The following is a 25,653-nucleotide window of genomic DNA, read 5'->3' on the forward strand; positions in this document are numbered from 1 at the left end:
AGTCTTTCATGTACATAACTGGGCAGCTTGTAAAGGCAGTTATACTAAAAATTACCAATACTGCAAGAAAAAATACCCAAGAGTTCTAGTTTCTTGAGATACAGAATAGTCTTTTAAGGCCTCAACATAAAAATTTGTAAGATATCAAAATATGCTTAACTTAAATGGAAAAATTCTTATTCGGTACAATATTATTTAAAAAAAACCCAAACCCAAACAACCCACCCCACAAACCTGCTAACATGAGATCCTTTGGGTAGGAAAAGCCATATAGGGTGTACAGCTGGTGTGTTTTATGCATTTATGCATCTTACGGTGGGGCTGAAGTGAGAGGAGACTTCTTGGAGACAGGAGACTTTTGGGTGGGCACAAGTTCTACAGCTGATAGTTTGCAGGATGGTGCAGTCTGTGATTGGAAATTCTGTGGATAGTGAAAGCCAAGGTGGGTCTGACTGTTCTATGAATCACTTGATTCTTACAGTGAATAATATGAACATTCCCAACGATAGCTGGGTCTGGGATCGATTGGGATTTTTTCCCTCTCCCCCAGTAAGGACATTTCTTGAATATGAGTTCTAAAAACAGTATAAAGGCTAAACTGACCACTGTGAATATGCATATACCAACTTATTTTCACTAATTAGATTTTGAATAACACTTTCCAGTTAAACCAGTAAAAGTCTAAGTCTAGACCAGACCTTGGTTAATGAAGGGGTTTTTGGTGCCTAAATAAAAGGCTTGAAGAAAGAAACTTGCACACAAAAAACCCGATGCATTTTTTATCCTTCCTGCCCCCAAAAAATAAAAAAGGAGTGTGTCTCTATTTTATCACAGGTGCCCTCTCTGAAGTTTCTACTGGTTAGGTGTAAATGTTCAAGAGTGTAACATGTGATTAAGACTGGATGGACTTTTGTGGAGGACAAACAGTAAATGAGGAAATGAGGAAGCACACCAATGAGCCATTGAAGCCAGTGGGAATCCAGGCAAGGAAATTTGAAATTACCCTAACAGGGATTTGATAAGAACTGGGGAATTAACACTAAACAAGTAGGATCTCTAATGGTCACAAATAACCCCACCCTTAGTTTTAGTTGCCTCCCTATGACACTACACCCAGCAGCACAGGGCACCTGGGCCATCATGATCACTCTGTGAACTGCCTTGTGGTATGGACAAGTCTGTATGAAGAGGAGCTCTGTCCTCATGTTCTCATCCCTTGCTGTACATGCCTGCTTTGACCCCACAGTGACCCGAACCAACAGGAAAAACACAGTTTTGCTGGACTACTTTTCAGTCCAAAACTGAAAACTAATTGGAGCAGGAGTGACTCAGCTGGCAGCAGCCAGTTGCACCTTGACCCAGCGGTAATGTAAAATCACAGCACTGAGTGAGAAATCCAGGTTTGCTGGCCATGCCTAAGTGAGACATTCTTCCTGAGCATCTGGGTGAGGCAGGCAGACCACACTTCATTACAGAGCTGACAAGAGAAAGCAGTAATTACAAGAACACAAGATCTATTACCTGACCCTTGTTGCAAGATGAATCTAAGGCGTCATGCGGAGCGAGGCAGTCCATTAATTTTCCATTCCGCCGGCAGCCCAGGTGCACCAGGTCTTGGCAGTGAGCATGGCAGGTGTACTTGCAATCTTAAAAAAACCCACACAGACACACACACACAAAAAAAAAAACAAACAGAAGTGGTGTTTAGAAATGAGGTTGCTGCAGGCAGAACCTAGGAGTGAGACACATCCTCATTTGCTACGTGACCTCAGAGAAACTACCACCTCTCGACTGAATCTCCCCATCCGCACATAAAGATAATAATAGCTACATACTAGCGGAGATGTAAATTCACTGGAGCGAAGGTGACAGCACAGCACACCTCCCAGTGTCACACTGGCAGCGCTGCAGTTAAGCAGTTCTTTGGTTAGATCAGGGCTGCCTCACTTAGATGTTTTTTCAAAAGGTCCGTGCACAAACTAGGTATTAGCTGTTGTAATGTAAGCACAAAAGGGGCCATTCTCAGAAAAGATGCAATATTTTTGATTTACAGATAAAAAATTCTACACACATAGAATTACTGTTGGTTTTATGTGTTTTAAGCTCTAGCTTCTCTTAATATACAAATGAATATTGAAAACAGAATGAGTGGTTTATCTGAAGCCTAATTAAGCTGGTAAATCACAAAGTTGCCTTCAGTAACAATTCAGAAATTTCACTTCCTGGCTAGCGAAGTCAACTGAGATGGCTATTAGAAATGTAAATTCATTAAAACAGGGGCAGATGACCCCATCTCTAGTAAGAAATCAGGTGATTCATATGCCCTTTAATCTCAAAGAGAGAATCACTTCAAGAGTATTTACAAAAACAACCTGTATTTGCTTGGAAGCCTTGTTATATTTGCTAGTTTTCTATGTAAGTTGAGCAGAGTTCATGATGTCACTTTTGTCTAGCACTGAATGTCACTTTCTATTTTTAGGTTTTAAATTGCTTATAATTTTGCCAAAGAGCAACCACTTGTACTTCAAGTTACCATGCTGGGGAACATCATGCTGTTTGTTTTAGAACATTTCAGCTAAAACAATTCAGCCATTTCCAAGAATGACTTTTGGAGGAAATGCTTTCATTTTGTCTAACTAAACTACACTTAAATTTATTTTTTTTTCTGTTACAAAGCTTTACACTTTCCAGATTTATAGTAAAAGAGGAATTCTGGGTGGGCTTTTTGTTCCCTTATCAACCTCTCAAAAAGACCAGTTTCCCTAATGTTTGATTAGATTCCCATTACAGTGCCTGAAAAATAAATTCTTGAACATTCTCACTTCCAATTCATATTCATCAGTGGTGTTATGGGGCAAGACAGGACAGTGCTCTCTGAAATGCTGTTCCTCTGGCTGGGAACTGGATCTTTAATGTAAGATCCCTGTACCAGCAGATCATCCAAAAGTCAAAATTAAAATGTGGGTAATGCAATCACATTCCTTTGCCTGATACAGCATTTGTGCTACACGTGCACTAAGGCAAGTTTAATTATTTTGCTTGGGAAAGGACTCCCTAAAACACAGCTGAAAAGCTTCATCTTTACCTGACAGGAATAAATAAAATTCGGAGCCATTGTTCATTGGGTGAGGGAACAGGGTAGCTCCATGAGAATACCAGGATGGGAGCACTTCATTAAAAATATAAGTAATATACCAATATAACTCATGCACAAGTAAAAAAAGGTCAAATGAAAGTAATCTTTGAATTTCTTTTTTTTCCCCTTATTTCTGAGTTCTTTACTTTGCAAGTTGAGTTACCTTCTTTTGTAGAAAAAATGCTTATGAGATCATACTGCATGTCTACCTTTCTGTTCTCCCCCTGTAACTCTGCAAGAGCTAACTATTTCAACTACACATGGCCTAAAAGCTAATTAAGTTCATACAAGTTTTATGAAAATTATCTCCTGGTTAAAGGAGGGAGACCCAAACTAATACCCACACTCAAGGCAAGGCTGGCAAAATTCACCTATTACACCATTGTCTGGCAATGTCTGGACAACTAGCTACTGCATATCACCTCCATGGTGAGGAGCTTATGGGGAATGGGGCACAAATCTGTAGGACACCAGCCTTTGCTAATTCCCCAACTTTCTATGATTACACAAACATATATACTGAGCATGCCCAATTCTAAAGACGCATTTTCACAAATAATATTAGGAAAAAGTCTGTCAGCTAAACAGTGTTCTGAAACATAATTACTTATTACATTAGGAAACATTAACTCTCAATGCTGTTTTGTTTGTCATTTATATTCATTTTAATTTGTGAGTCTCTAATATTATTTGTAAGACAAGCTCATAATTTCCACCTTGCTATTGTAGGCATAATTGCAAAAAATGTAAAAGCTTCATCTATAAAACATTCAATCATAAGCTAGATTTTACCATACTGATTATAAGTTCAGAAAGATCAGAAAAAGGATGATTTTTTCCTAGAACAGTAATACTTTAAATCTTTTTTTCATATTTGTTTTAGCTTTAAATAGATTATTTTATTCCAATCGTGGCATACAATGTTTCACAAAGGTCCAGGCAGCAGTAAATTAAAAAAAAATATGTCTTTCTGGTAATCCCTTACTGGAGCACTCCCAAAATTTCCATGAGTTCAAAAAGTAGCTATTATTCTGGAAAGACTGTTTTGGTCATCAGAGTGTGGATTGCCATAATATTTCTGCTTGAAAAGCAATCAGAACCAGGTGCTCTTTCCTGATGTGATCTGAAATGAATTCTGTTCTTTGAAATCAAAGATCTGGAGGCTTTAACTGGGCACAGCTGATAAAAGCATTCCCTGACATCTAGAAAAGCTAACAGGTTTATTTTACTAATGCTCAGACTGTCCTGTACACTGCATTTATTTATGAAACTGATGCATCAATGAACACTGCATATGCATAACTGTCCTGAATTGTTAGGAAATGCAAAGCAAGTGTCGATTTATTAAACATACAAATCTTATGCTTTAAAAGTTGCATTGTCAACTACTGAGACATAATAAAGAACCTTATTATTCTATTGCAACAGTGGTTTGACTAGATGTCTCAGTTTAAGGAGACTGAGGTGTTTTGCTAAGGAGGATGAGTTACCTTGCTATAAAGATTTTAACCGTTTCAGTCAATGCTATAATGGAACAAGAAACCTATTTGAATAAACAGCCCTTAGGAAGGTTTAAGCACGGCTGCTACAGGGTGGAGCCCTGCTGTAACACTGGTTTTATCTTTAAGGAATTCCCTTTATTTCTGATTATTTTTTATATCTTAGTCACACTTAACTTCAGCCTGAGATTAAAATAAAGTCCATGCCAACCATATTACCCAATTAGTGATTTTTAAGGGATCCCTATTATTACAGATAAGACAGTCTCCTTATGGCCATTCCAAGCTCCTTACGGCCATCCTTTCCCCCGAGGGATCTCTGTGTGTATTTTGTGCTCTTTCTCTGTTGTGGAGCTACATAAGCCTTACATCAGACTGTGATCCAGCAACGCCCACATTTTCCAAACCCCTGTAAACACGTGCCTATCCACAAGTACCACTTTGCCACATAAGGTCTTCTGCTGTTTCTCTGTAGACTGCTTTCAGCAGGTACACTGGCCATTCATGGCCACAGGTCATAAAGCCCTCTATGGGGCACTTCCCACAGGGAGGATCCTCTATCACTTTCCCAAGCAGAGAAAGACCATAGAACTGGCTTAACTTGCTTCCTAGGGAAATTCTCCAAGAAGCCTGAACTTTAACTGCAACTTTATCTATAAGTGCCATGGCCCCATTCAGGGTCAGGAACCCTGGCCTGGGAACAGGATAAGCTCCTGTAACAGGCTACTCGTGGTGACTGAGATAGAGTGCCTATGGCACAGACCTGCAAAATCATGAGTTCATATATTTGGACCTCAGCAGAAGGCATGTGCTTTAACTCTAATAGAACAGTCCAGGATCCAACCCAAATACTCAGTTTTGTCTGCCTAGTGCCTTACCAAGCTCGAGTTTGGGTACCACACAAAAAAATGCTGTATGACTGACCCATTTAAGAATCAGAGTTTTTAGCTGTGTTTATCATTCTAGGCAGGCAACAACCTGACTTTGCCACATCCAAAGGACATTACATTTGCAAAGCCCAAGGGAGCAATCAGCCTTTTGCTGAGAAAACTCTTCCCTGAGTGAATCACTGACAGAGAACTCTAAGCGAGGTCCAAAGGAGAGGAAGAGGTATAAAAATCAGCAGCCTGCATGAGCCTGGGACTGTCTAACATCCCTGCTGCCTGGGAACACAGGGACCATACTTCTGATTGTATGCACCATATAGCAAATAATTGGTTAACAAATAAATTCAGCTACCCAACTGCAAAACAGGACGGAATGACAGATATTTTAGATTAAAGAGCCTAAAGTGAATTTTTTTCAGTTTCTGCTGCTGGTACCTCTAACAAACCTCTATAATCCTGTAGTCTATTTTAGAGCTTCTAAATACTTTTTTTTTTTTGTACAAGCTTATCTTAACCTGGTTCGTGCCAGAGGGTTTGCTAGATAATGGCAAACACCAAGACACATGCGTTCTATGTCAAAGTCATCCTTAGCCCGGGGGGAGGGGCTGTGAGGCAGGCTGGCCAGGACTGGCATGCCAGGGCAGCTTACCAGCCTGTCCAAAGAGTGGAAGGAGACATTGCCACCTAGCTGCACACTGAAGAACTGGGATGTAGGTGTTTGAATAGATTAGGCATCTCCAAGAGACCACTGTTAGGCAGGTAAGCTTGCTGGCAGTTGCCACAGAGAAGGTCCCTGATTACTGAGGGAGGATTGTTCACTCTTGATGCCAGTGACTGTAAAAACCATTCATGAGGAAGGGCTTTTCAGCTCTTAAAATCCACCCTGGTTCTCAGGTGCTTAAACATCTCTGAGCACCTCAGCCTAAGTGACAGGCACAAACTCCTTTTATTTACTCTGAAGTATTAAAGAATTAATGTAAATTTAATCTGTTGGTAAAGCTCATTTGTATTTTTATCAATATGACAACAATCTAAAGTCTTCTCCCTCCTTCCAGTGCTTGCCAACAGGATCCAGCTAAGACTTGTCACAGGACACTCTTGCACAAACCTGGGATTCCACACAACCAGCCTATAAACAGGCTGCTGCTCCTGAATACTACTGCACCTCTTTTGGCTAGATAATGCTCTGCATACAGTCCTGTTTACAGTCACCACTCCCACAGAAACAGAACACCCACTGTTTGCCAGGCCACCCTGGCAAATAATCAGAAAATCTGTTTGCAAACAAGGCTGAAAACATTTATTTCATTCAACTGAGGTAAGGGTTAAAACATAAATTTGCAATAGTGGAAACACTTTAGAAAGAAAAGCACAAGACAAGAAAATACAAGTTTAGGTTATATTTACTTCTCACAGTCTCATTTATCTGTTTCAGTATCACAGCTAGCTAGAAAGCTGAAATACATACCCTCCTGAGACTGTTCCAGGGCTCTCATGATTTTGGGAGCTCTTAGATATGCCAGTCTCTGGGAGGCAAACTGAGGGGTACAGGGCTGAGCTCTCCCTCCCCAGCCTGAAATGCCTCCTCCCTGTAAGGGCTCCTCTGGAAGTACCTGGGCACAAGAACAAGAGGGAGAGGAGAGACCTCATTTCTCCTTAGTTCCTCTTGATACACACATATCTATGGCATTCTTTAGTTTTTTAACTTCCAGGCTACAACTTAAGAAACAACCTTCTTGGGCTGTGAGACTGAACAGCTCTGAGCTGTGAGACTGTGAGACTGAACATGAAACGATGAAACTGGGAAAAAGGGGTTTCAAGCAAGCAAGCTTCTCCTCCCATGTACCTAGCTAGTTTTCTGAGGTCCCCTTGTAGGGACACTGTCCCTCTCTGACAAAAACCTTAAGATAACCTTAAGATTTAGTTGATTTTTTTCAACACCCTGTAGCACTGCAGTTCCTGCTGTCTTCCAGAGCTCTACATGTGAAAATCGTGAGATCTGGTAAGACTCAGCCTGTTAATAAATTCAAAGGCTAATAAATCATACTCAAGCTTTGCATCAAAGGCAAAAGGAATGACTAAGTGCTCAGATTCTGTTGGCACCTTTCCAGGGACGAGACCCCAGAGAAACAACTGCTCATTAAGTCCAGCAGACAGAGCCTATGGCTCCCACTTCTCCATGCCAGATAGTGGTGGGGAGGCCAAATTCCTCTGTGCAGTAACTCCAAACAAGGAATTAGAGACAAAACTTGGCAGATAACTTGATGCATCACCTTGTCTATCCTTTCATGACAGACTTCAGAGAGTGCTTTTGTACTGCAGACACATTAAACCACACACCCTCACACACAGGCTAATGGGAGAAAATGACAGCGAAAATCTGATGAACCTGGAGAGTGACAGGTTTTATTGACCATGTCTAGCAGTGACAACACCAATGTACCACAAAGGAGCTGTATTTCTCCTTCAGTTCAAGAGCAAAACGATTGTGTTTCTGGCACAGAAAACAAACCTGATTCTCTGTTTCTGATGTTAAAACTGCAGTGAAGTTATGACACACAGACACACACAAAAGTGCCCTGTAGATAAAATTCTAGATTTGACCTTCCCTAGAAATCAATTTACAAGAATTTATTTACATTTGATCTCCCACAGAACTAGTAATACTTCCTTTTAAGCTTATATTGTGTAAGACTGCAGTAGTTGTTAGGTATCTTTACAAATCATTAAGCAGCACAGGAGAAGAGCAGAGGGCTGAGCCCCCCACCTGACGCAGCCCCAGAGTCAGGCTGGAAGCAGGCAGAGGGACAGCAGCTCCCCAACAAGTTCTGGATGCTTCTCTCCAACTTTTCCCACAGCCAGGCAGCCAGAACAGTGCCTTGGCATTGCACTGATCTATATTTGCAGCAGCAATGTGGCAGCAGAGTGGCTATGATGGTAAAATAGTAGCTATGGACCCTTTCCTCTGACAAACCTGTCCACAGGCATTTGAATCCCAACTCCCTACCTAATCCACCAGACCCAGTACATTCTACCAATAGCTTAAAAGCAGCCCTGGTTGTCTTTAAATTAAATTTTCATGTGGAAACCACAAAATGCAGCAGTCTAGAGCATATGCTGAATTCCCAACTTTTGAGAGAACAGAGCCTGAACAAGGATGGGGATGTGGGTGCACACAGATTCTCACACCTGGTTTTCCTTTTGGGGCAGCTTCATAAAATTCATTTGAAATACACCTTTGACAGAATTAAAGGCATCAGATTCTACATTCAATAAACACCTGGCTCAGGAACACATTGCTGCATACACTTCTGCACTGCAAATGTGATTGAAAGTAACAGAAGAATATCTGTTTAAGCAGTCAAAAATGGATCCAAAGTATTTACATAGTTCCACTACGTGTCATGCTGGTATCTTGGGACTTCCACTTGCTCTGGCTGTTATCCTCTTTCCGGTGTTAAAAACTAAACAAATGTGTAGAAAATCTCTTCCACATAAAAAACCGAAGTGAGCTCTCACTCTTGTATGCAAATCCAATTAAAACACTGCTTTTTGAAAGCGTTTACTCTAGTGCCCTCTATTGCCGAATCCCCAAAATAGCCAGCATAAAGCATACTCACAAATCAGCACTTCATTTTGTTTTCCCTTTAGGAGAAACACGACCAAAAAGGAAGAACTGGAAAGAAAAGTATAGTTTAGATCTATCTGTCTGTGCTGCCTAGGACACTCCCAGAACTGTGAGTTCCTGACAAGACCTGAGTTATCAAACTCCCTGTTCTTGATGGAATTAATAGCAAACAAGACATACCACTTCCAGTCCATGGAGAAGATGGGTCACAGAAAACCAGTCCTGAGAGCTCAGAAGAAATCTGATTTTCCTACCTTACCTCGCCACAATACTGGTGTTCATTCTGAATTGCTGCTGAAGGATTAATCATCAATCCATTAGAGGAGTTAAAACAGCAATTATATCCTAGCAGGATGGAAGCCAGACATTTAAGTGACAGATCACATGAAATTTAAAAGCTTGAACTTCCTGCCAAACAAAACCTTCAGTCTGTTATGTTTAAATGTGAAATGAGAAAAAAAGTTGAATCAAACCCATCAAATTAAATTAAGCTTAATACAAAAATAGTTGTGTTTGTGCACCTCTAATGCTGAGTACAGCTCAATTCTAAACATGCTACTGCAGACCGCATCCAAGCTTGGTCTATGTTTACATATTGGGCTCTAATGTTACATTATCTCTTTAAAACAGGTAATTCCACACTACTAATTTATTAATGTTACTCTTCATAAGTGACCAATCCATAGCTTTTATTTCAGATGTTATAGGTCATCTTCGCCAACCCCAATAGTGGACCTTGAGGCAGCTGTACTGGTGAGTTGCTTAGTTTAATGCACAACATTTGATCATCCTCTTTTTTTCTCTCATCTTCCTTCTAGCTCCCAGGGCAGCACAGGGATGCAGTGGAGAGAAACAGCATCTTTCAGCCTTTATTGCTTGACACTGACAAAGGAAACAAGAAATGTAGCAGCAGAAAAACAGAAAGTAAAATTAAATCTTCTGAAATACTTCAGAAGAGCAAGCCCACAATAGACATGAGGGGTACTAGCAATTCCTGGTGATACTGACATCTCTCGTGTGTTACAGACATTCACTTTGGTAACCCTCATCCAAGCAGTGATTGGGCCCATTAGATGAAATTCAGTCTCTGAACAGACTTTTTTTCTTACATTTATCACAGGCTTATGATAATCTGAATAAATCTCCAGGAACAAATCAGGATTTTCCTTTGGAAGGGGGGCAGATTAGACAAAGAGATTTCTCTTGTCTCATTTAAAACTGATAGAGCCAAAGAAAAAGAAATTTACTGGAAGGGCACATTCATCTCATCTAATTATCTGAGAAATGGAATAAAACAACACATGATGCAATTTGCAAAAGCCACATGACTGGCAAGAGCAATGAATGAAAACCACTACAGAGAATAACATGCCATGGACTATTTAGACACTGACAGAATGCATCTCTCTTGGAAAGATTCAGACTCACAAATAACAAAAAAGCCATCAGTTATTTAATGGGTGGGGAGTCACACAGAAAACAACAATAGTGAGAGAGGCTTTCGTATTCCCTGGCCTTTATCAGTATTGCACTTGAAAAACACAAGAACAGATGAACTGAGTTAGACCAAAGATCTATCTAGGCCAGTATCCTGTCTTGGGAAGAGCCTGCCAGAAGATGCTTAGGGAACACATATATGACAACAGAAGTGACTTTTGAGTGATATTTCCCCCTTATGCCTTTCTACTCTCCAACAATCTGCAACTTCAAACAAATAAATGATCCAGAGGTTGTATCTGCATCTTTTTATTTAATATCCCTTGATGGCTCTTTCTTCCATGAATTTATCTAATCCTTTCTTGAACAAATTTGAGTCTTCTAGTCTCCTAAACATCCCATGTCAGTCAGTTCCACTACTGAATTTATGTACATGCATATGTATTTGAAAGAGCCCCTTGCTTGGCCATTTCATGATGTGGCCCTAACTTTTACACTATGACAAACAGTAAACAACTCTTCTGTTTGCAATTCTCCACACTATTCTTATTAGTACAAACGTATATTCTCTTCAAGTTGCCTCTTACCAAGTGAAGAAGCCCTGGTCTGTAAGAGTTTACTAACCTCCTAGCTAATTCAAAATCTTTGGTTTTATCTTCAAATACTGCTATATGAGGGTAGGATGACTAAATTGCTTCATGCGACATGCAGGCACAGCACAGTTTTTCTGGGGTTTCACTTTATTTCTTGAACATTGAGATAAGTCTCTTCAGAGAACTGTCCACCTGATTAATTCTGTTTTCCAAGTGATAACAGCTAAATTAGAAGCCACTGCTCTATATGTGCATCCAGCATTTTTCCCATATGGTTTAGTTCATATTTATCCACACTGAGCTATGTTTTACTGTGCAGTCACTCAGTACGATGTGTTTCTTCTACAGTGTTCTACAACTAACTTTAAACTAGCCTGGTGACCCGGCAACACTAACATCCCACACTCATCTTCTTTTTCATTTTGTTAATAAATGCATTTTTCTTACAGATATAGGCACAGCTTCCTTTCTAACTAGGTAACTGCACTTTTAAGCACATCATACAAGGAAAATATTTTATATATTTACTTAAAATGAAAAGACATAGGAAAAGCATATGGAGAGAAGTTTTTGAAAAGGAGACTAGAAATAAAATCATGCTTTCACAACACAAAGGATCTTTAAATGGCACACTTACATCAATAATCCTTGTATTCTTCAATGAACATTGGACACAGGCTCTTAAAGGATGATTAAGAACATTCAAATCAAATGGGCTGAAATGTCCAAAGTAGATGCACAAAATAAATGGAAAAGTCTACACACCCTGATGGTCTGATGGTAAAATGCCATCATCTATCTGCTTCCAGTCTTCTGCAGTATCCTACCCATCTCCAGCACTATGTAAATCACAGCCATAGTTCAGGAAATAAACAGGTACAGCAGTCTGAAGAAGTTGGATCAGAAGTCTTGGTTACCCACCCCAGCAGGTCTCAACAAGATGTGACCTTTTTTCGTTGGATCCACGCTCCAGAACAGCCACCTGCAATCATAAACTCACCTTGTCTTCTACTACATTCGGTTGAAATATAACTGATTTATATCCTAGCTGGCTTCCACTGAGACAATCTCCTTCAGCTCCCTCTCCCAAACACAGCTAATTAATCCTTCAAATGATATTCCCTTGGAGGCAATCATCTTATCCACACGCACGAGCTTGAATGCTCCAGAGCCACAGTTCCCAAATGCCTCTGCACTCCATTTATCATGTGTTAGGCCAAAACTCTTTCCATCACTTCCACTCTCCTTCTGAGTACCCCTCTGCAAGCCCTGAAAGCTTGGCCTGCAAGAGCCTTGGTGAACCCAGATATGTAGGGGCCTCAGCGAACTGTGGGGATGACCAGGTGAACTTTTTTCAGCTAAAAACACAGGAGACTTATAGATGCTCACTGGACAGTTGCAGTATCTGTGCAGAAGACACAGATCTGATTGTAGAGACTGCAGAGGTGTGACATGCCACTGGTCTGAGGCAGCCAGGAGGCAATGGCTTTCACCAACTGGGTTTTGACAAGAACACAGAAATACAGTGGCATTATCTGTTTATTAATTTCCCAGCTATGTAGTCTCCCAAATGACAGGGATGCTACCTCTACATACCCAAACTATTCCCAGAATAACCCAGTTAAAGAGACCACATAAGGACACAGGTGCTTGCATCAAATGTTAGCAGGCCAAATATGAAAATAAAAAAGAGAATTTACAAATATTTTAAACTAAGACATTCTAAATTGACATATCACGCTAAAATTATATTCCCCCTTCCCATATGTGCTATAGATCTATTTTGCCATCTGGATATATTTTAGAGAGATAGCTCAAAGTTGACTTTTCTTATTGTATGATCAGTTAAAGCTTTATATGTTAATTCTTTTAAGAAGTAACAAGTTTAAAAGATATCATACCCATGTAAAGGTTTTCATTTATTTTCCATAATACATATTCTTATGTAAACGTGATTTTATATTGGATGCTTGACCATGCTGACCAAAAGTCCTTCAAAATCAATAAAAATACTCTAACATTAGAGGAAGACTAAAGGGGTAACTCCCTAGAGAAGGAAAGTTGCAAAAACACCAACCAACAGTAAAGGGTAAAAATCAAATTCCATTTGTGTGAAATACAGTTAGTTTAAGATTTTGTCAATAAATCCTCACTTTCTGCCCTCTGAAAGAGCCTTCCAAAGTACCTAGTAGAAATAGTAGCTCAAAATGACGAGAACTCTCCCCAGCTGAGACCTGAGAATAAAGCTCTTCATGAACCAGCAGGATTTGGTAAGAAACACAACAACACAAAATCACCCACCTCAGATCAACTTGATTTCTGTAGTTATTTATTTATTATAATGGCTTCAGAGCAAACAGGGTTTGCCCCTGGGGCAGTTTTGCAAAGTAAAACATAATGACAGCAAGCATTGTGCTTTTCATGTTTTCCACAGGATATTATGGGATTCTTTTATAAACAGGTTCAAAATCTGGTTTTCTCCTGTAGAAGCCTGAAAATTTTCATAAAGGTTTAAATCAATGCAGATCATAAAATCATCTCTACCAAAAGATAGCATTAGTTGCTTCAGAAGAAACTGCAAGAAACAGTAACAGTTGTGGGATTTGAGCCACAAAATTATCTCAAATTAATCACTAATTGTTAAAAATTAGCTTAAACCCTGAAGCAAAAAGATGTATGTATTTCAAAGCTCTTATTGTAGCTTCAATTATCATAATATTGAATATTCTTATTCTTCCAGACCCTCTTTAAATCTTGTTACATTCCTGACCTCAGCAGCATCCTCTGGTAATGAGTCCTACAATTTAATTACATGCTGGATTTAAAATAATAAAAAATCCTTTTATCTCCTTTGTATTTGTCACCCCTCACCTTATTCCTCTGCTATAAGACAGAGAAAATAGGAGCTACTTGCCTATTTTGATTTTTTTTTGATCACTGCTTTCTATAGTCTTATCTTGGTCTTCCACATTTTTTCTAATTCTTTTGTCTTTCAATATATCTCCCTGTATGTATGTACTTTATCATGATAAAACTTCCAGACACATGATGTGTCAACACAAATTCTATTAAGATGTTGTAGGAAACATATTTCAAAGAAATAAAGGTTCCAGAAGCCTAACTACTACATCCCTCAGTTTAAGCCTCTTATAAAATTTTATGTACCCTTGATTAAACTAAATGCACTTAAAACATTATCAGCTACATTTAATATACTCTGAAGCATGTCTAGGATACTTTTTTAGTCCTTTAGTAAGCAATTTAATAAAAACCAGCTATTGAAGAGAACTCTCAAAATTTCTTTGTTCTTTTAGTACTTAGAAAAGAACATATTAGCTGTAGGCAAAAGTCCATGGTCAACAATCCCAAAGTATCCATCCAAGGACAGGCTGGAAAACTAAGGATTTTTAGGAACAGCTTCCTAATTATGCTTTGATAGCTCTTTCTAAAACTGCACCAAATGCAACTTCCCGAACACAATGACCTACAACAGTACTGAATTCATTGTCATGCTTAAAAACTAATGTTGTGCTTTGGCAGATTTTATTTCTGGGTCAAGCAGAGAGGACAAGGCATCCTGAGATATGAAAGGACAGAAGCAGAACAAAAGCAACAAGTCTGAGGGTACTATGCAGAGGCACAGTGCCCACCTCTTGGTTCACATGATGAATGATATCACATAAAGTCTATGACAAAGCATATTAGAAAATGTAATCCCTGGTCTTCCTAACATGTCCAAATCATGAAAGTTTCTCTTTTGTTGTTGTTAAAATGTTAATTTTTCTATTAAAGCATAAGTAGCTAAAAACTATCAGTAAGGATCATTGAAAGCTTTAATTGTCAGCTGGGTTATTCATCTGTGGAATAAGCCCAGTGATCCAGAATTGTTCTGCTGCCTCATCCTGGGTCCTGGCTCATCTTGAATAAAAAATTCTGTTAGTGCCAATCCTGGAGTAAAACCCACGAGAAAGACAGAGGCACAGAAAGAGTTGAAGACTCTAGTGTGCCGGAGGTAAGAACAAATCTCTCTGTGTACCAAGGGATGGTCAATGCTGCTCAGACTAAGCTTATGTGTTGAAGAACTCTCTCAGAAGGACATAAGGACGGTTTGGTTAAGTGTTACAAAAACGTGGTGTTTCAGAGTTGAGGAAGCAGGTGAGTAATTTTGTAATTTGTCAAGAACCCAAGTGGAATTCTGGACACTTCAGAAAAAGGCAGAAATGTTCATGAACTTCAGGGTAGCTAAGGTTTCAGGCCCCTCGCTGTCTTTGTAAAGACTAAAGAGCAAACATCAGTGCAAGCAGGAGCTGTATGTCCTCCCCTGTGTGAGGAGCACCAGGCTTCAGCTTCCAGTTTATTACAGATGTCCTCAATGAGCTTGGCTTCTCTAAATTTATGTGAAGTTTGAGTCGAATTTTCACATTGAGATTTTTCTGCTCAGATGTAATTGTCTGTTAAAATACACTTTTCCATCAAACCCACAATTTTGTGGTAATCATCTCACTGCACAGGTAGAAAAGGATATATAGGGCACTTCAAACAGTACTCAGTTCAAAAGAGATGCTGATACTTACGTGAAAATAATAGTAAAAAGGCAAATTTTATTCTAACCAGTAGATGTAGAGGAAGATGGGAGAAAACCCAGAAAAAGTATTATTTTTAAAGAACTCAGAGTTCACATTGTTTCTTGTTACAAGTCATGGATGCAATTATTTTTTTGTACTACTGAGAGAAAAGATAATACATGCAAACATTTTCACGTGTGTAACTCTGCTAGCAATCAAAGCTCTCAGTAGCATTTATTGATACTTTTTACAGTAACAAAAGAGAAGCAGGAATGATCTGATGTGTTATGAGGACTCACGATGATTTTATGTATTAGGAGACTTGAGATGATTACCAGTATTCAAAGAGAGGTTAATCAAAACTTTAGCTTCATCAAGGAAAGTTTTGTACAGACTTTGATGAGCTGGAACTTCCCTCAATATTTGAAATGTGTGGTCTCCTTCCCAAGGGAAAAAGTCATGTCATTTAGACATGTGGCCCAACAATGTTTCTGTGACAGATTTCAGAAGTTACAACTTGTCCTTCCCATCTCAAGAGTCACAGATTGTTATCTGAAGGACAATACTAAATTGCTCAACTGTGGAAATGACACAAATTCCATCTCATACAAATAAAAATTTGCTACTAATGTTGAAATACTTGCAGAATTGACAAGTTCACCATTTTGGTCCAAAGAGTCACAATCAAAAGAAAACTGATCTTGTACCATTAGTCCCTTAAGAAGAACAGAAAGAACTCAGTTTCCTACACTATGGCAGTGCGTGTTCTGCCAACCCCCTGAGAATATGCCTCAGCACTGGCCTTAACAGACCATGCTAAGGGAACAAAACAGTATTTGAGCATGTTAATCTGACAAATGTAAACACTTTTCTGCCAGGACTGGACAAGGATCAGAGCACTGAATTGTCATGAGGAGCACTGCCTTTTACTAAGTGGTGAGCTGAGAGGCATTTCGGCTGATAAAATGGAAGTGAAGGCCAGTGCATCACTGCTGAACACAAGCCCTCTCAATGCTGCCCACTGCTTTGTGTCAACACTGGTACAATTAATGGAGGTCTTTAGTCAGTTCAGTCTTTACACAGCCTTCTGGATGAATTAACAGCTCAAGGCAATTCTAAATAATTTCAGGCAATTATTTGAGTCATATTAGAGCTCCTATATACATACCTAAGGGAGAAAAAAGGTCTACAAAAAACAGGACACCAAATATCACTGGCACGAATAAGAATAAATTATGCATCTGCAAGAGAATTCTTTATCTGAACAAGCCTCATGAACTTCTATTGCATTTCCAGAATATTTTTATGGTTTTGTCTAATGAGCCTCAAAGAATGGCAAAATGCAAACAATGCTGGACCAAAAAAGTTAACCAGTTGAATGGAAATTAATATTTTTTTCCCTTTGATTTTTTTTTTTTAAGCAGGAAAAGAAGGCTGAAGAAATAGAGCAGCAGACTTACCAGCAGATTTCCAGAGAAGTTTTACTGTCCTCCTCCTCGAACTGCTCAATGATTTAGGAAACCAGTAAAAAAACCGTGCTATCCTCCTGATAGTTTTGCTCAAGTCATTTCTTATTGCCATAGCTGAAAGGGCTCCACAGCTACACCAGGAACAACAGGCACATATATCCAGTTGGAGAGAGGAAAGCCCACGAATACCCACACAGAGTGTGCTCGCTCTGAGCTCAGCGTCAGCCAGCACGTCTCAGGACCACCTGTTAGTCCTAAATCCCCTCCCTCTCCGTCACTCCGCTCAGAGCCCTCCAGACCTCCCTCTTTATTACAAGAAGCAGCTATATTAATAGATGCTTTGGCTAAAGAAAGACCAATGCTTGGGAGTCTTAACCTGTTACTGTGTTTCCAATGATGTTAAAACATGTTTTCTGCAGAAAGGCTTTGAAGAGCTCCTTTGTTCAGCTCTAGCTACCTTTTCTAGGCTGTAAACAAGTAAATACCAAAACTGATAGGGACAAGTCCATTTCAAAATCCCTTGATTTAAATCATTGGGATTTTCTCTAGAGAGAGTGTTTCTCAAAGACCTGCTTCTGAAGGTTCTTAGCAGGAAATTTAACAGAGATACACAGGGTGTTAAAAATGCAACTTTACTCTTAATGCATTTTAAGGCAAACATAGGAGCCAAATCATTCACTGCCAAAGTTTACTTAAGAATTGAGCATCTATCAAAATATCACTACCCAAAGAAATTAAAAACATCTCAGTACATAGACTACACATGGTTCAAGCACAATACATATTAAATTATAAATACAGAGATGCTATGAACTAATATATGCCCCCTGTAACATTTATCAGGAATTCTAGCATACAATTTTTTAACAGCAAGACTATGTAACCATTTCCCAAGCTTGGTACGATTTCCTTGAGTATGTCAAGCTTCTCTTCAGCTTCTCACATTTGATTTTTTTCTTCTGCTAGATCTGAATGGTAGAAACCCCTGAAAAATCATGACTAATGTCATTACAAAACAAAGATCCTTTTGTATCAACCTTTGAACTACAGAAAGTAAGGGCTTTGTTACAGCAGCTACGTTCACAGCACATAGTTAATAACTCTTGTAGAATTCACAATGTATTTTTCTACACTAAAATATTTGAAGTATTTAACCCCATTTTATACATCTGACTTTTTTAACATACTGCGGCTTCTAGGGAACAAGCTAGATAGATTGCATTTCCTGTTGTCCACATATCTCTGTAAACAAATAAACATTTCCATTTATACTGTATCTGCCATAATTCTTCAGCCAGTGTCAGTGGAAGAGCAGAAGGCAGGCGGGATTCAGGCCACTGGACTTTGTCTCTTGTTTCAGCTCCACTCCGTCATATCAGAAGGAATTTAGTAGCAAAGTGATGGTTTTAGCACAAGTAGGAGGTCTGTCACCCAATTCAGAACAGGCAAGGAGCACAGTTAAAGACCCAACAGCTAACTTGCTTCTCTCAGGAAATAGCACAGGTCTGAATGTTTAAGAGCATCTGCCAAATACCAGATGAAACAATTATTTTTTTCTGAAATTTATACATATAAAATTTCATGAAAATCAAAGTAGCATAAAAACCTTTACTATTTCAGACCATATATAAATATATAATAAGATGACTAGTTTTGTAATTTGATAAAGAATCCATTTAGATATATTGACCTTTAGCAGGCTATGAAGGGCACAGGAATTTTTTTTTTTTTTCTTAACAGAAATACCAGTACAGTATTTTTGTTGTACTGGCATTTTCTGAGGCTTAAAAAAATACTTAGTAAGACATATCAGATTGTAACAATACAAGGGGATAAACTGTCTTTGCTAATGAGAATAACAAACCTGTGGAGGTTTATACCTTACAGGTATATATACCTGTGTATATATATATATATATATATATATATATATATATATATATATATATATATACACACCTTACAGGAGGTTTATACCTTTAGTGCCTTACAGGAACAAAAAATAGGCAACAGCATAAAATACTCTATATTATTTAAAGGCAAACAGAACTTACTCCATACAAAAAAAGTCAGTGGGATGAATCTGACAATTATGCTATGCAACAAACCAACTAATACCAATGTGAATACGGACCTAAATTCAAGCTAAACTGAACAGCAGCAGTAATTAGCCTTCCAATAATTTCATAACTGCCCCATCACTTTACATTTCTAGGCCCTAGTTAGGCCAAAATGTAGAGCCAATGAACAATAACCTGTCCCCCACAGTTCATGAGGGGTCTGTGACGATGATGGGGGTTCCTCCCAACCTGAACTGTCATCTTTAGAATATGAGCTACTGTGCTCTGCACAGGAATGCACTGCTGTCAGCCAGCATCAACCAGGCTCAGGAAAGTCCACACAGCTCCTCCTAAGACAACTCTGATTCCTCACATTACACCAATGCCTTACTAAAGTTAAGAATTCACTGTATTAAAAAGGTACTACACAGGGCTACATGTGTACCTTTCAATCTACTCTGACAAAGAGACAGCACACAGAGATACTTTCCATGGAGGACAGAAGGACCTGAAATGTGAGCAGAGTCACGCTCATGATCCCTGACTCCCTTTAAGGAAAAAAGCCATGTAAGGCTTTTTCATGCAGCAGACTTCAACCCCCAGGTCATTCTCTGCTCATCTAAGCAGTGTCTGGAGTAGGGGAGGGAATGACTGCTGCCCACACTGCCATCCCACCTGCCTGGGAAGGGAGGTGAGCAGCTGTCCTCTCTGCTATGCAGGCAGCCTCTGACCTCCTACCTCCCCACACCAGTGCAAAGGTCAGATCTCAGCAGGCCCCTGAGAAGGGCAGAAATGGCACATGCAGGCTCCATGTGTGTGGTGCCTGAGATGTGTGGGGAGTCACCACCTTGGCAGGAGAGCCAGGCACACCATACTGCTCTCAGCATCTGCCCCATAACCCACTTTTTACATGGAAACCTGTGCACACCAGTTGGAAAGTAAAGAGGTGCTCATGAAACATCCAGCAGTTCAGACATGTCCCTTGACAGGCCAGCTCTGAACACAGATGGATACAGAGTGACCTGGTGGCTGCCTCACTGCAGCCCTCCCATGCCCACTGACAGAGCTGAGAAAACTAAATAACCCCCAAACAAACCTTTACTGTTGCATAAAATAGTCTGAAATGATGAACTGTAAAAAACCAGTGGTGTTTGACTGGGAATATTCTCTTGGAGTGTGTTGAGTTTATATAAAGCAAATTCTTTGCTGACAAGCATTTGTAGAGCAACACAGCAGTGCTGAGATACCACAGAAATGAAGTCTAACAATGAGGAGGAGCACAGACAGTTGTGCCAGATGTGGGGCAGATGTAGAAGTCTCTCTGTTCGGGGGCAGAAGAGCATTTTTCCTCAGTGAGGACTTATGGCCATTTCCACTCCCCCCACTTCTTAGGTAGCAAAAGGCTGGGATGAGCACAGGATTTCATTTGCTTTCAACTGGAACTTCTCCATTTAGTCTGGTTTCCCGAACAAAGATCACAAATACCTTTTCACAGTAAGAGCTCTGTGCAGGAAAAGCTAAATGTGTTAAGGAATATCTGTTTGTGTGCATTAGCAAATGGCCCCATTAACTGGGCTCAAAATGAGGTTTTGCTTTCTTTGTAGGCAATAAAGTATCTGGAAAATGAGGTGGTGTCTTTCCAACCTGTTACCGTGTGGGTATGTATCACTATGCTATATGCCACACCAACAGTCATTGTTCAGTGTGGAGAAGTGTTCACAAGCCAGCCTTCACAAGGATGTTTTCCATATCAATGGACCTTGAACTTTCAGAGAAGAAAGAAGAGACTTCCAGACCTCCATGAGCTGTTTTTCTTCACTTTTTGCCTGACAGAGATCTGAAATGGACTAAAAGATTTTAGCAATCCAGAACTGGGTTATGCAGAGAAACACTGTATCCATGCACTGAACAAAATGGAATGTGTGAAACATATTTATCTAGAAATTACAAACAAAACCCACTTCCTTCCTTAAAACCTGTTCAGCTGTGTGTCAGAGTAAATTTTATCCAACTGTCAAGAGAGGGGTTCTGCCTAACTAGTCCCTGGGCTTCAGCATTACTGCATTAGCCTGACACTGTCAAGACAGCATCATTGTTTTCATATTAAAACATAATTTATAATATCGTCATATGTGACAAAGCTATGCAGTTGCTAGGAAGGTTATAAAGAACACAACTACTAAAAGAAAAGAAACAAAAAACTGCTGCATTTTACCTTAGTTCAGCAAAACTAGAACAATACTTCCAATTTCCAGCTCAGCTGTTCATCCTTCCCTAATCCAAATACGCAGCTATATTTGTGAGCTTTCTAAAAAAAACCTTCAGTTCTCAGCAGCTGCACATACACAAAAAGAAATTACTAAAAATTAAACTGTGATTGGCAATCTGCAACTTCCAAAATCTTGCCTACTTTGAGGTGGAAATTGAAGAACTGTAGCATTCAAACTGATGTAAAACATCTGTTATCAGATTTAATGATCTACTACTGACAAAAGAGCATCGGAGAAGTGCTGAAAATCTTACAGAAGCACTATGGATGAGACAAAAATACCACAAAAAGATCACACAACCCAAACCTTGCTGCACATCAAACTGAATCACTACCAGATCTGTATCACAGTGTCACAGAATCTTAGAATGGTTGGGGTTGGGATGGGCCTCAATCATCATGTAGTTATGACCCCCTTGTCAGGGGCAGGGACACCTTTCACTAGACCGGGTTGCTCAGATCCACATCCAGCCTGGCCTCGAACACTTCCAGGGATGGAGCATCTACAAGTTCTCTGGACAAGCTGTTCCAGTGCCTCACCATCTCGCAGTACAGAATTTCTTTCTAATATCGAAAATAAACCTGTCCTCTTTCAGTTTAAAGCCATTCCCCCTTGTCCTGTCACTACTGCCCTTGTAAAAAGTCCCTCTCTGGCTCTCTTTAGTCCCCTTTAGGTACTGGAAGGCTGTTCTAAGGTCTCCTTGGAGTCTTTTCCAGGCTGAACAATCCCAGCTCTCTCAGCTTGTCTTCAAAGGAGAGGTGCTCCAGCCCTCTTGACCATCTTCATGGCTCTCCTCTGAATTTGCTCCAACAGTTCCATGTCCTTCTTGTGTTGGGGGCCCCACTTCAGGTGGGGTCTCATGAGAGCAGAGTAGAGGGGCAGAATCACATCCCTTGACCTGGTGGCCACACTACTTTTGATGCAGCCCAGGATGTGGTTGCTTTCTGTGCTGCACATGCACATTGCTGAGTCGTGTTGAGCTTCTCGTCAACCAGCACCCCCTAATCCTTCTCTTCAAGGCTCCTCTCAATCCATTTTCTGTCCAGCCTGTGTTTGTGCTTGGGTTTGCTGGAAAATTCTCATTTGACCTTTTTTTTCTGAAAAAAAAACCGCTTCTAGTCCAGACATATTCCTGATTGGAATGACTTTTTAAGTAAAATATAATGAGATTTGGATGAAACTGGAGAGGAAGCAAATGAGCATTAATGAGCATTAAACGAGCATGAGCAGCTTCAACCCTTTTTCATAGGCCTGTGGAAGTCTCTCTGTATGAGCAGGTAGTTAGGCTTTGTCTAGTGGAATACAGATGTCTGCAGCTGAGCTGTCGTCACGGCTCCCTTTGCAGTCAGTAGAGAAAGTCCAGTGCCTCTTGGGCATACTCATTCCCATCCTGCAGTAAAGCTGTAAAATCCATGAGATGAACTGTGCCCTGCACAGTTTCTGAAGAAGCCAGGATGCCATTGTAGAAAGCAGAACAGAGGCTGGGAGAGCCCTTCTCATCACTTCCTCTGAGCAGCAGCACAGAAAAGAAGCAGTGCCCTGACTCTTCTGTGGCAGAGCATATAGAATCATAGAATCATAGACTCAGTCAGGTTGGAAAAGACCTCTGAGATCATGTCCAACCCTTGATCCAACACCACCGTGGTTACTAGACCACGGCACTAAGTCCCACATCCAGTCTCATCTTAAAAACCTCCAGGGACGGAGAATCCACCACTTCCCTGGGCAGTCCATTCCAATGCCTGATTACCCTCTCTGTAAAGAATTTCTTCCTAATATCCAACCTAAACCTCCCCTGGCAGAGCTTAAGACTGTCTTCAAAGAAAAATCCTGAGGTTTTTCAGGTATGCCATCTCTGTCAGAGAAGGCAACCAACAACTGCAGGTAACATTTCAAAACTGTGACACAAACACACGGAAGCACTCTCAAAAATGTAGTGGTATTTCAGTTAACTTTCTTCAAAATAAAATATGTAACACAAATTCAGCCTATCAATCACATCTCAAGGTCCTCTGAGATGAATTGCCTGCTTTTTCTACAGGCTATCTATTAGAGAATAAGTGGTTTACTCCCCTGAAGAGGTAAGGAGTAGGAAGGTTTCTTCTGGGCAATAGGTCCAATGAAACACATCCCCTGGATTCTGAGGAAGAAAATCACAGTGCTAAAGCACATTTGTTCACATCTAGTTAGCTCTCATTTCACTCTACAACACATTACACTGTAACTAAACATTTTCAAACATGCTTACCTGGAAAAGAATATCTCTCTGTATTTCAGCAATATGTCTGCTTGATTCTTTTCAGCATCATCCATTGTACTGTATGGTTTTCCTGGTTTCATTTAGAATACTTCAATCTGTAAAATTTGTTGTAATTTGTTTTATGTTCTTTTCCAGATGCTGGGAATATGCAGAGGCAGGTAGGACGGGCACAGTACTGTGATGGAAGTGAGTGTGTGGGAGAGGGCATTGCTGCCTTGATCCACCTGAGCATCGGGAAGATGATGCACTATCTCCTGGAGACTGCTGCTGGTACCATGCGCTGCACATTTTCATTTTAATGTAGTTTGGTTATGGGCTTACCGTATGTCTGCAGGTTTGTGCATCAAAATTAAAGTTGAATATAAGCTTAAAAAGCTAAATGCAGAGAATAGTAGTGCAATGTGAAAATAACAGATTACTGTTAATTTTAGTTTTGTAGTAGATATTATACTAGCTGCAGAAAATTCAGGGAAATTACTGAACAGTCTTTAGAAAAAACACTTTTGTACATAAACAGCTACACTTTAAGAGTACAAGAAAAATAAAACTCAAGGCTAAAACCAGAGAGAAGATACTGAGTTGCCTCGTAACACAGTTTGACACATAGGATTTGACTCAGCACATGACAGACCAACTTGCCTGTGGGCTTCGGGTGATTTTGTGCCAAAATTAGTAGACTTCTCAGTGAGAGCTTGCATGGAACTATCATTAAGAGAAATCAGATTCAGGCAGAAAAACTGAAATATATGTTAAATGTTGCTAAAACAGTTAAGGTTGATCATCCTAATCTGGTCTGATTAAAACCTGATCATTTTTGAGGGTACAAACTAGTCGTAACCATCCTTATTTAGATATCTGCATGTAGTATGAGTGAAGATGCTGTTTGCATTTGAGATTAACAAGGGTGCACCTTGTACATTTCTACTGTTTCTTACTTTAGCCATGGCAGCTCCTAGGTAATAGGTGAGTATTTAGAACAGGATTATAAGAGAAAAATATGCAAAAGAACTTTCAGTGTAGCACTTCATCCTTTCTTCCGAGCTCCTACACTCACTGTCAGGCTATACCCAAGCTACTGTACACAATGTACTCCTCCCTTACTGAGCAAAATAAAAAAGGCATTCATCAGCACTCAGTACAGTGCAGATAAAACAGTCACGTCTAACAGCTCCAAATCCACACTGCTGACCTGCATTTAACTGTCTGGATAAAGAGAGCCTTCCAAGCAGGCTGGAGGTTTCTGGTCAACACTACTTAGCAACAGAAGGAACAGACGACCACAGTTCCTGAACAAGAGCTGAACTCTAATGCTGGCTTGGCCAGTGACCTCACAGGTAACACTGAAAAAGTCACTTCATATCTCTGTGCTTTCATCTGTTTGCTTTGCTCATAGCCCTTCTGAGTGGGGGTTGCTTCTTCCTGTACAAGCATACTCTCTATCGAGGACTTGTGTGACCAACTGATATTGCTATCAGTAAATGCAAAAAAAAAAAAAAAGCTATTGAAAAAACCCCTTTAGTAATGAACTGTATTGGTCATTTATCATAAAATACACTATTCAGAAAAACCTTCAATTCTACCAGTGTGTTAAAAGCACAGATACTAGCAATGCGTATATAGCATGCAGGCACATCATCATTTAAAAGGCACCTGTATAATTACCTCCTACAATGACCCAAACTCCTGGCCAAGTAGTGCTAACCATCTGTTGAACTTTGAGCATGGTATGATTGCATTAAACAGGCATCAAGACACAGGAAGCTCTTCAAAGCTTTCACGTGACAAGGTCAAGCTTCTCCTTGATTCCCCAAGGCTTTCTCAGCAAGCAGACCATCAGGAGTTATCATGC

General features: G+C 39.9%; 1 protein-coding gene across 2 annotated transcripts in view; it reads right to left on the reverse strand.

Annotated features, from left to right (window-relative positions):
• The window catches only part of RASSF3 (Ras association domain family member 3), a 91,980-nt gene extending 74,473 nt beyond the window's left edge, over positions 1 to 17,507 (reverse strand). Inside the window, exons 1-2 of one of the 2 annotated variants that reach the window (XM_008926524.3) lie at positions 17,206 to 17,507; positions 1,522 to 1,646 (exon numbers count right to left, since the gene is read on the reverse strand). In XM_008926524.3, the coding sequence (XP_008924772.2) occupies positions 1,522 to 1,646; positions 17,206 to 17,326 (246 nt within the window). In that variant the 5' untranslated portion in view covers positions 17,327 to 17,507. Of the gene's footprint in view, positions 1 to 1,521; positions 1,647 to 3,085; positions 3,138 to 17,205 lie in introns of those variants that run through there. The other variant, XM_029963588.1, reaches the window with a different exon arrangement.
• Between the last annotated feature and the right edge of the window lie 8,146 nt (positions 17,508 to 25,653).

Source organism: Manacus vitellinus, unplaced genomic scaffold (genome assembly GCF_001715985.3).
Source record: "Manacus vitellinus isolate BGI_N305 unplaced genomic scaffold, ASM171598v3 scaffold_5_pilon, whole genome shotgun sequence".
Taxonomy (NCBI): domain Eukaryota; kingdom Metazoa; phylum Chordata; class Aves; order Passeriformes; family Pipridae; genus Manacus; species Manacus vitellinus.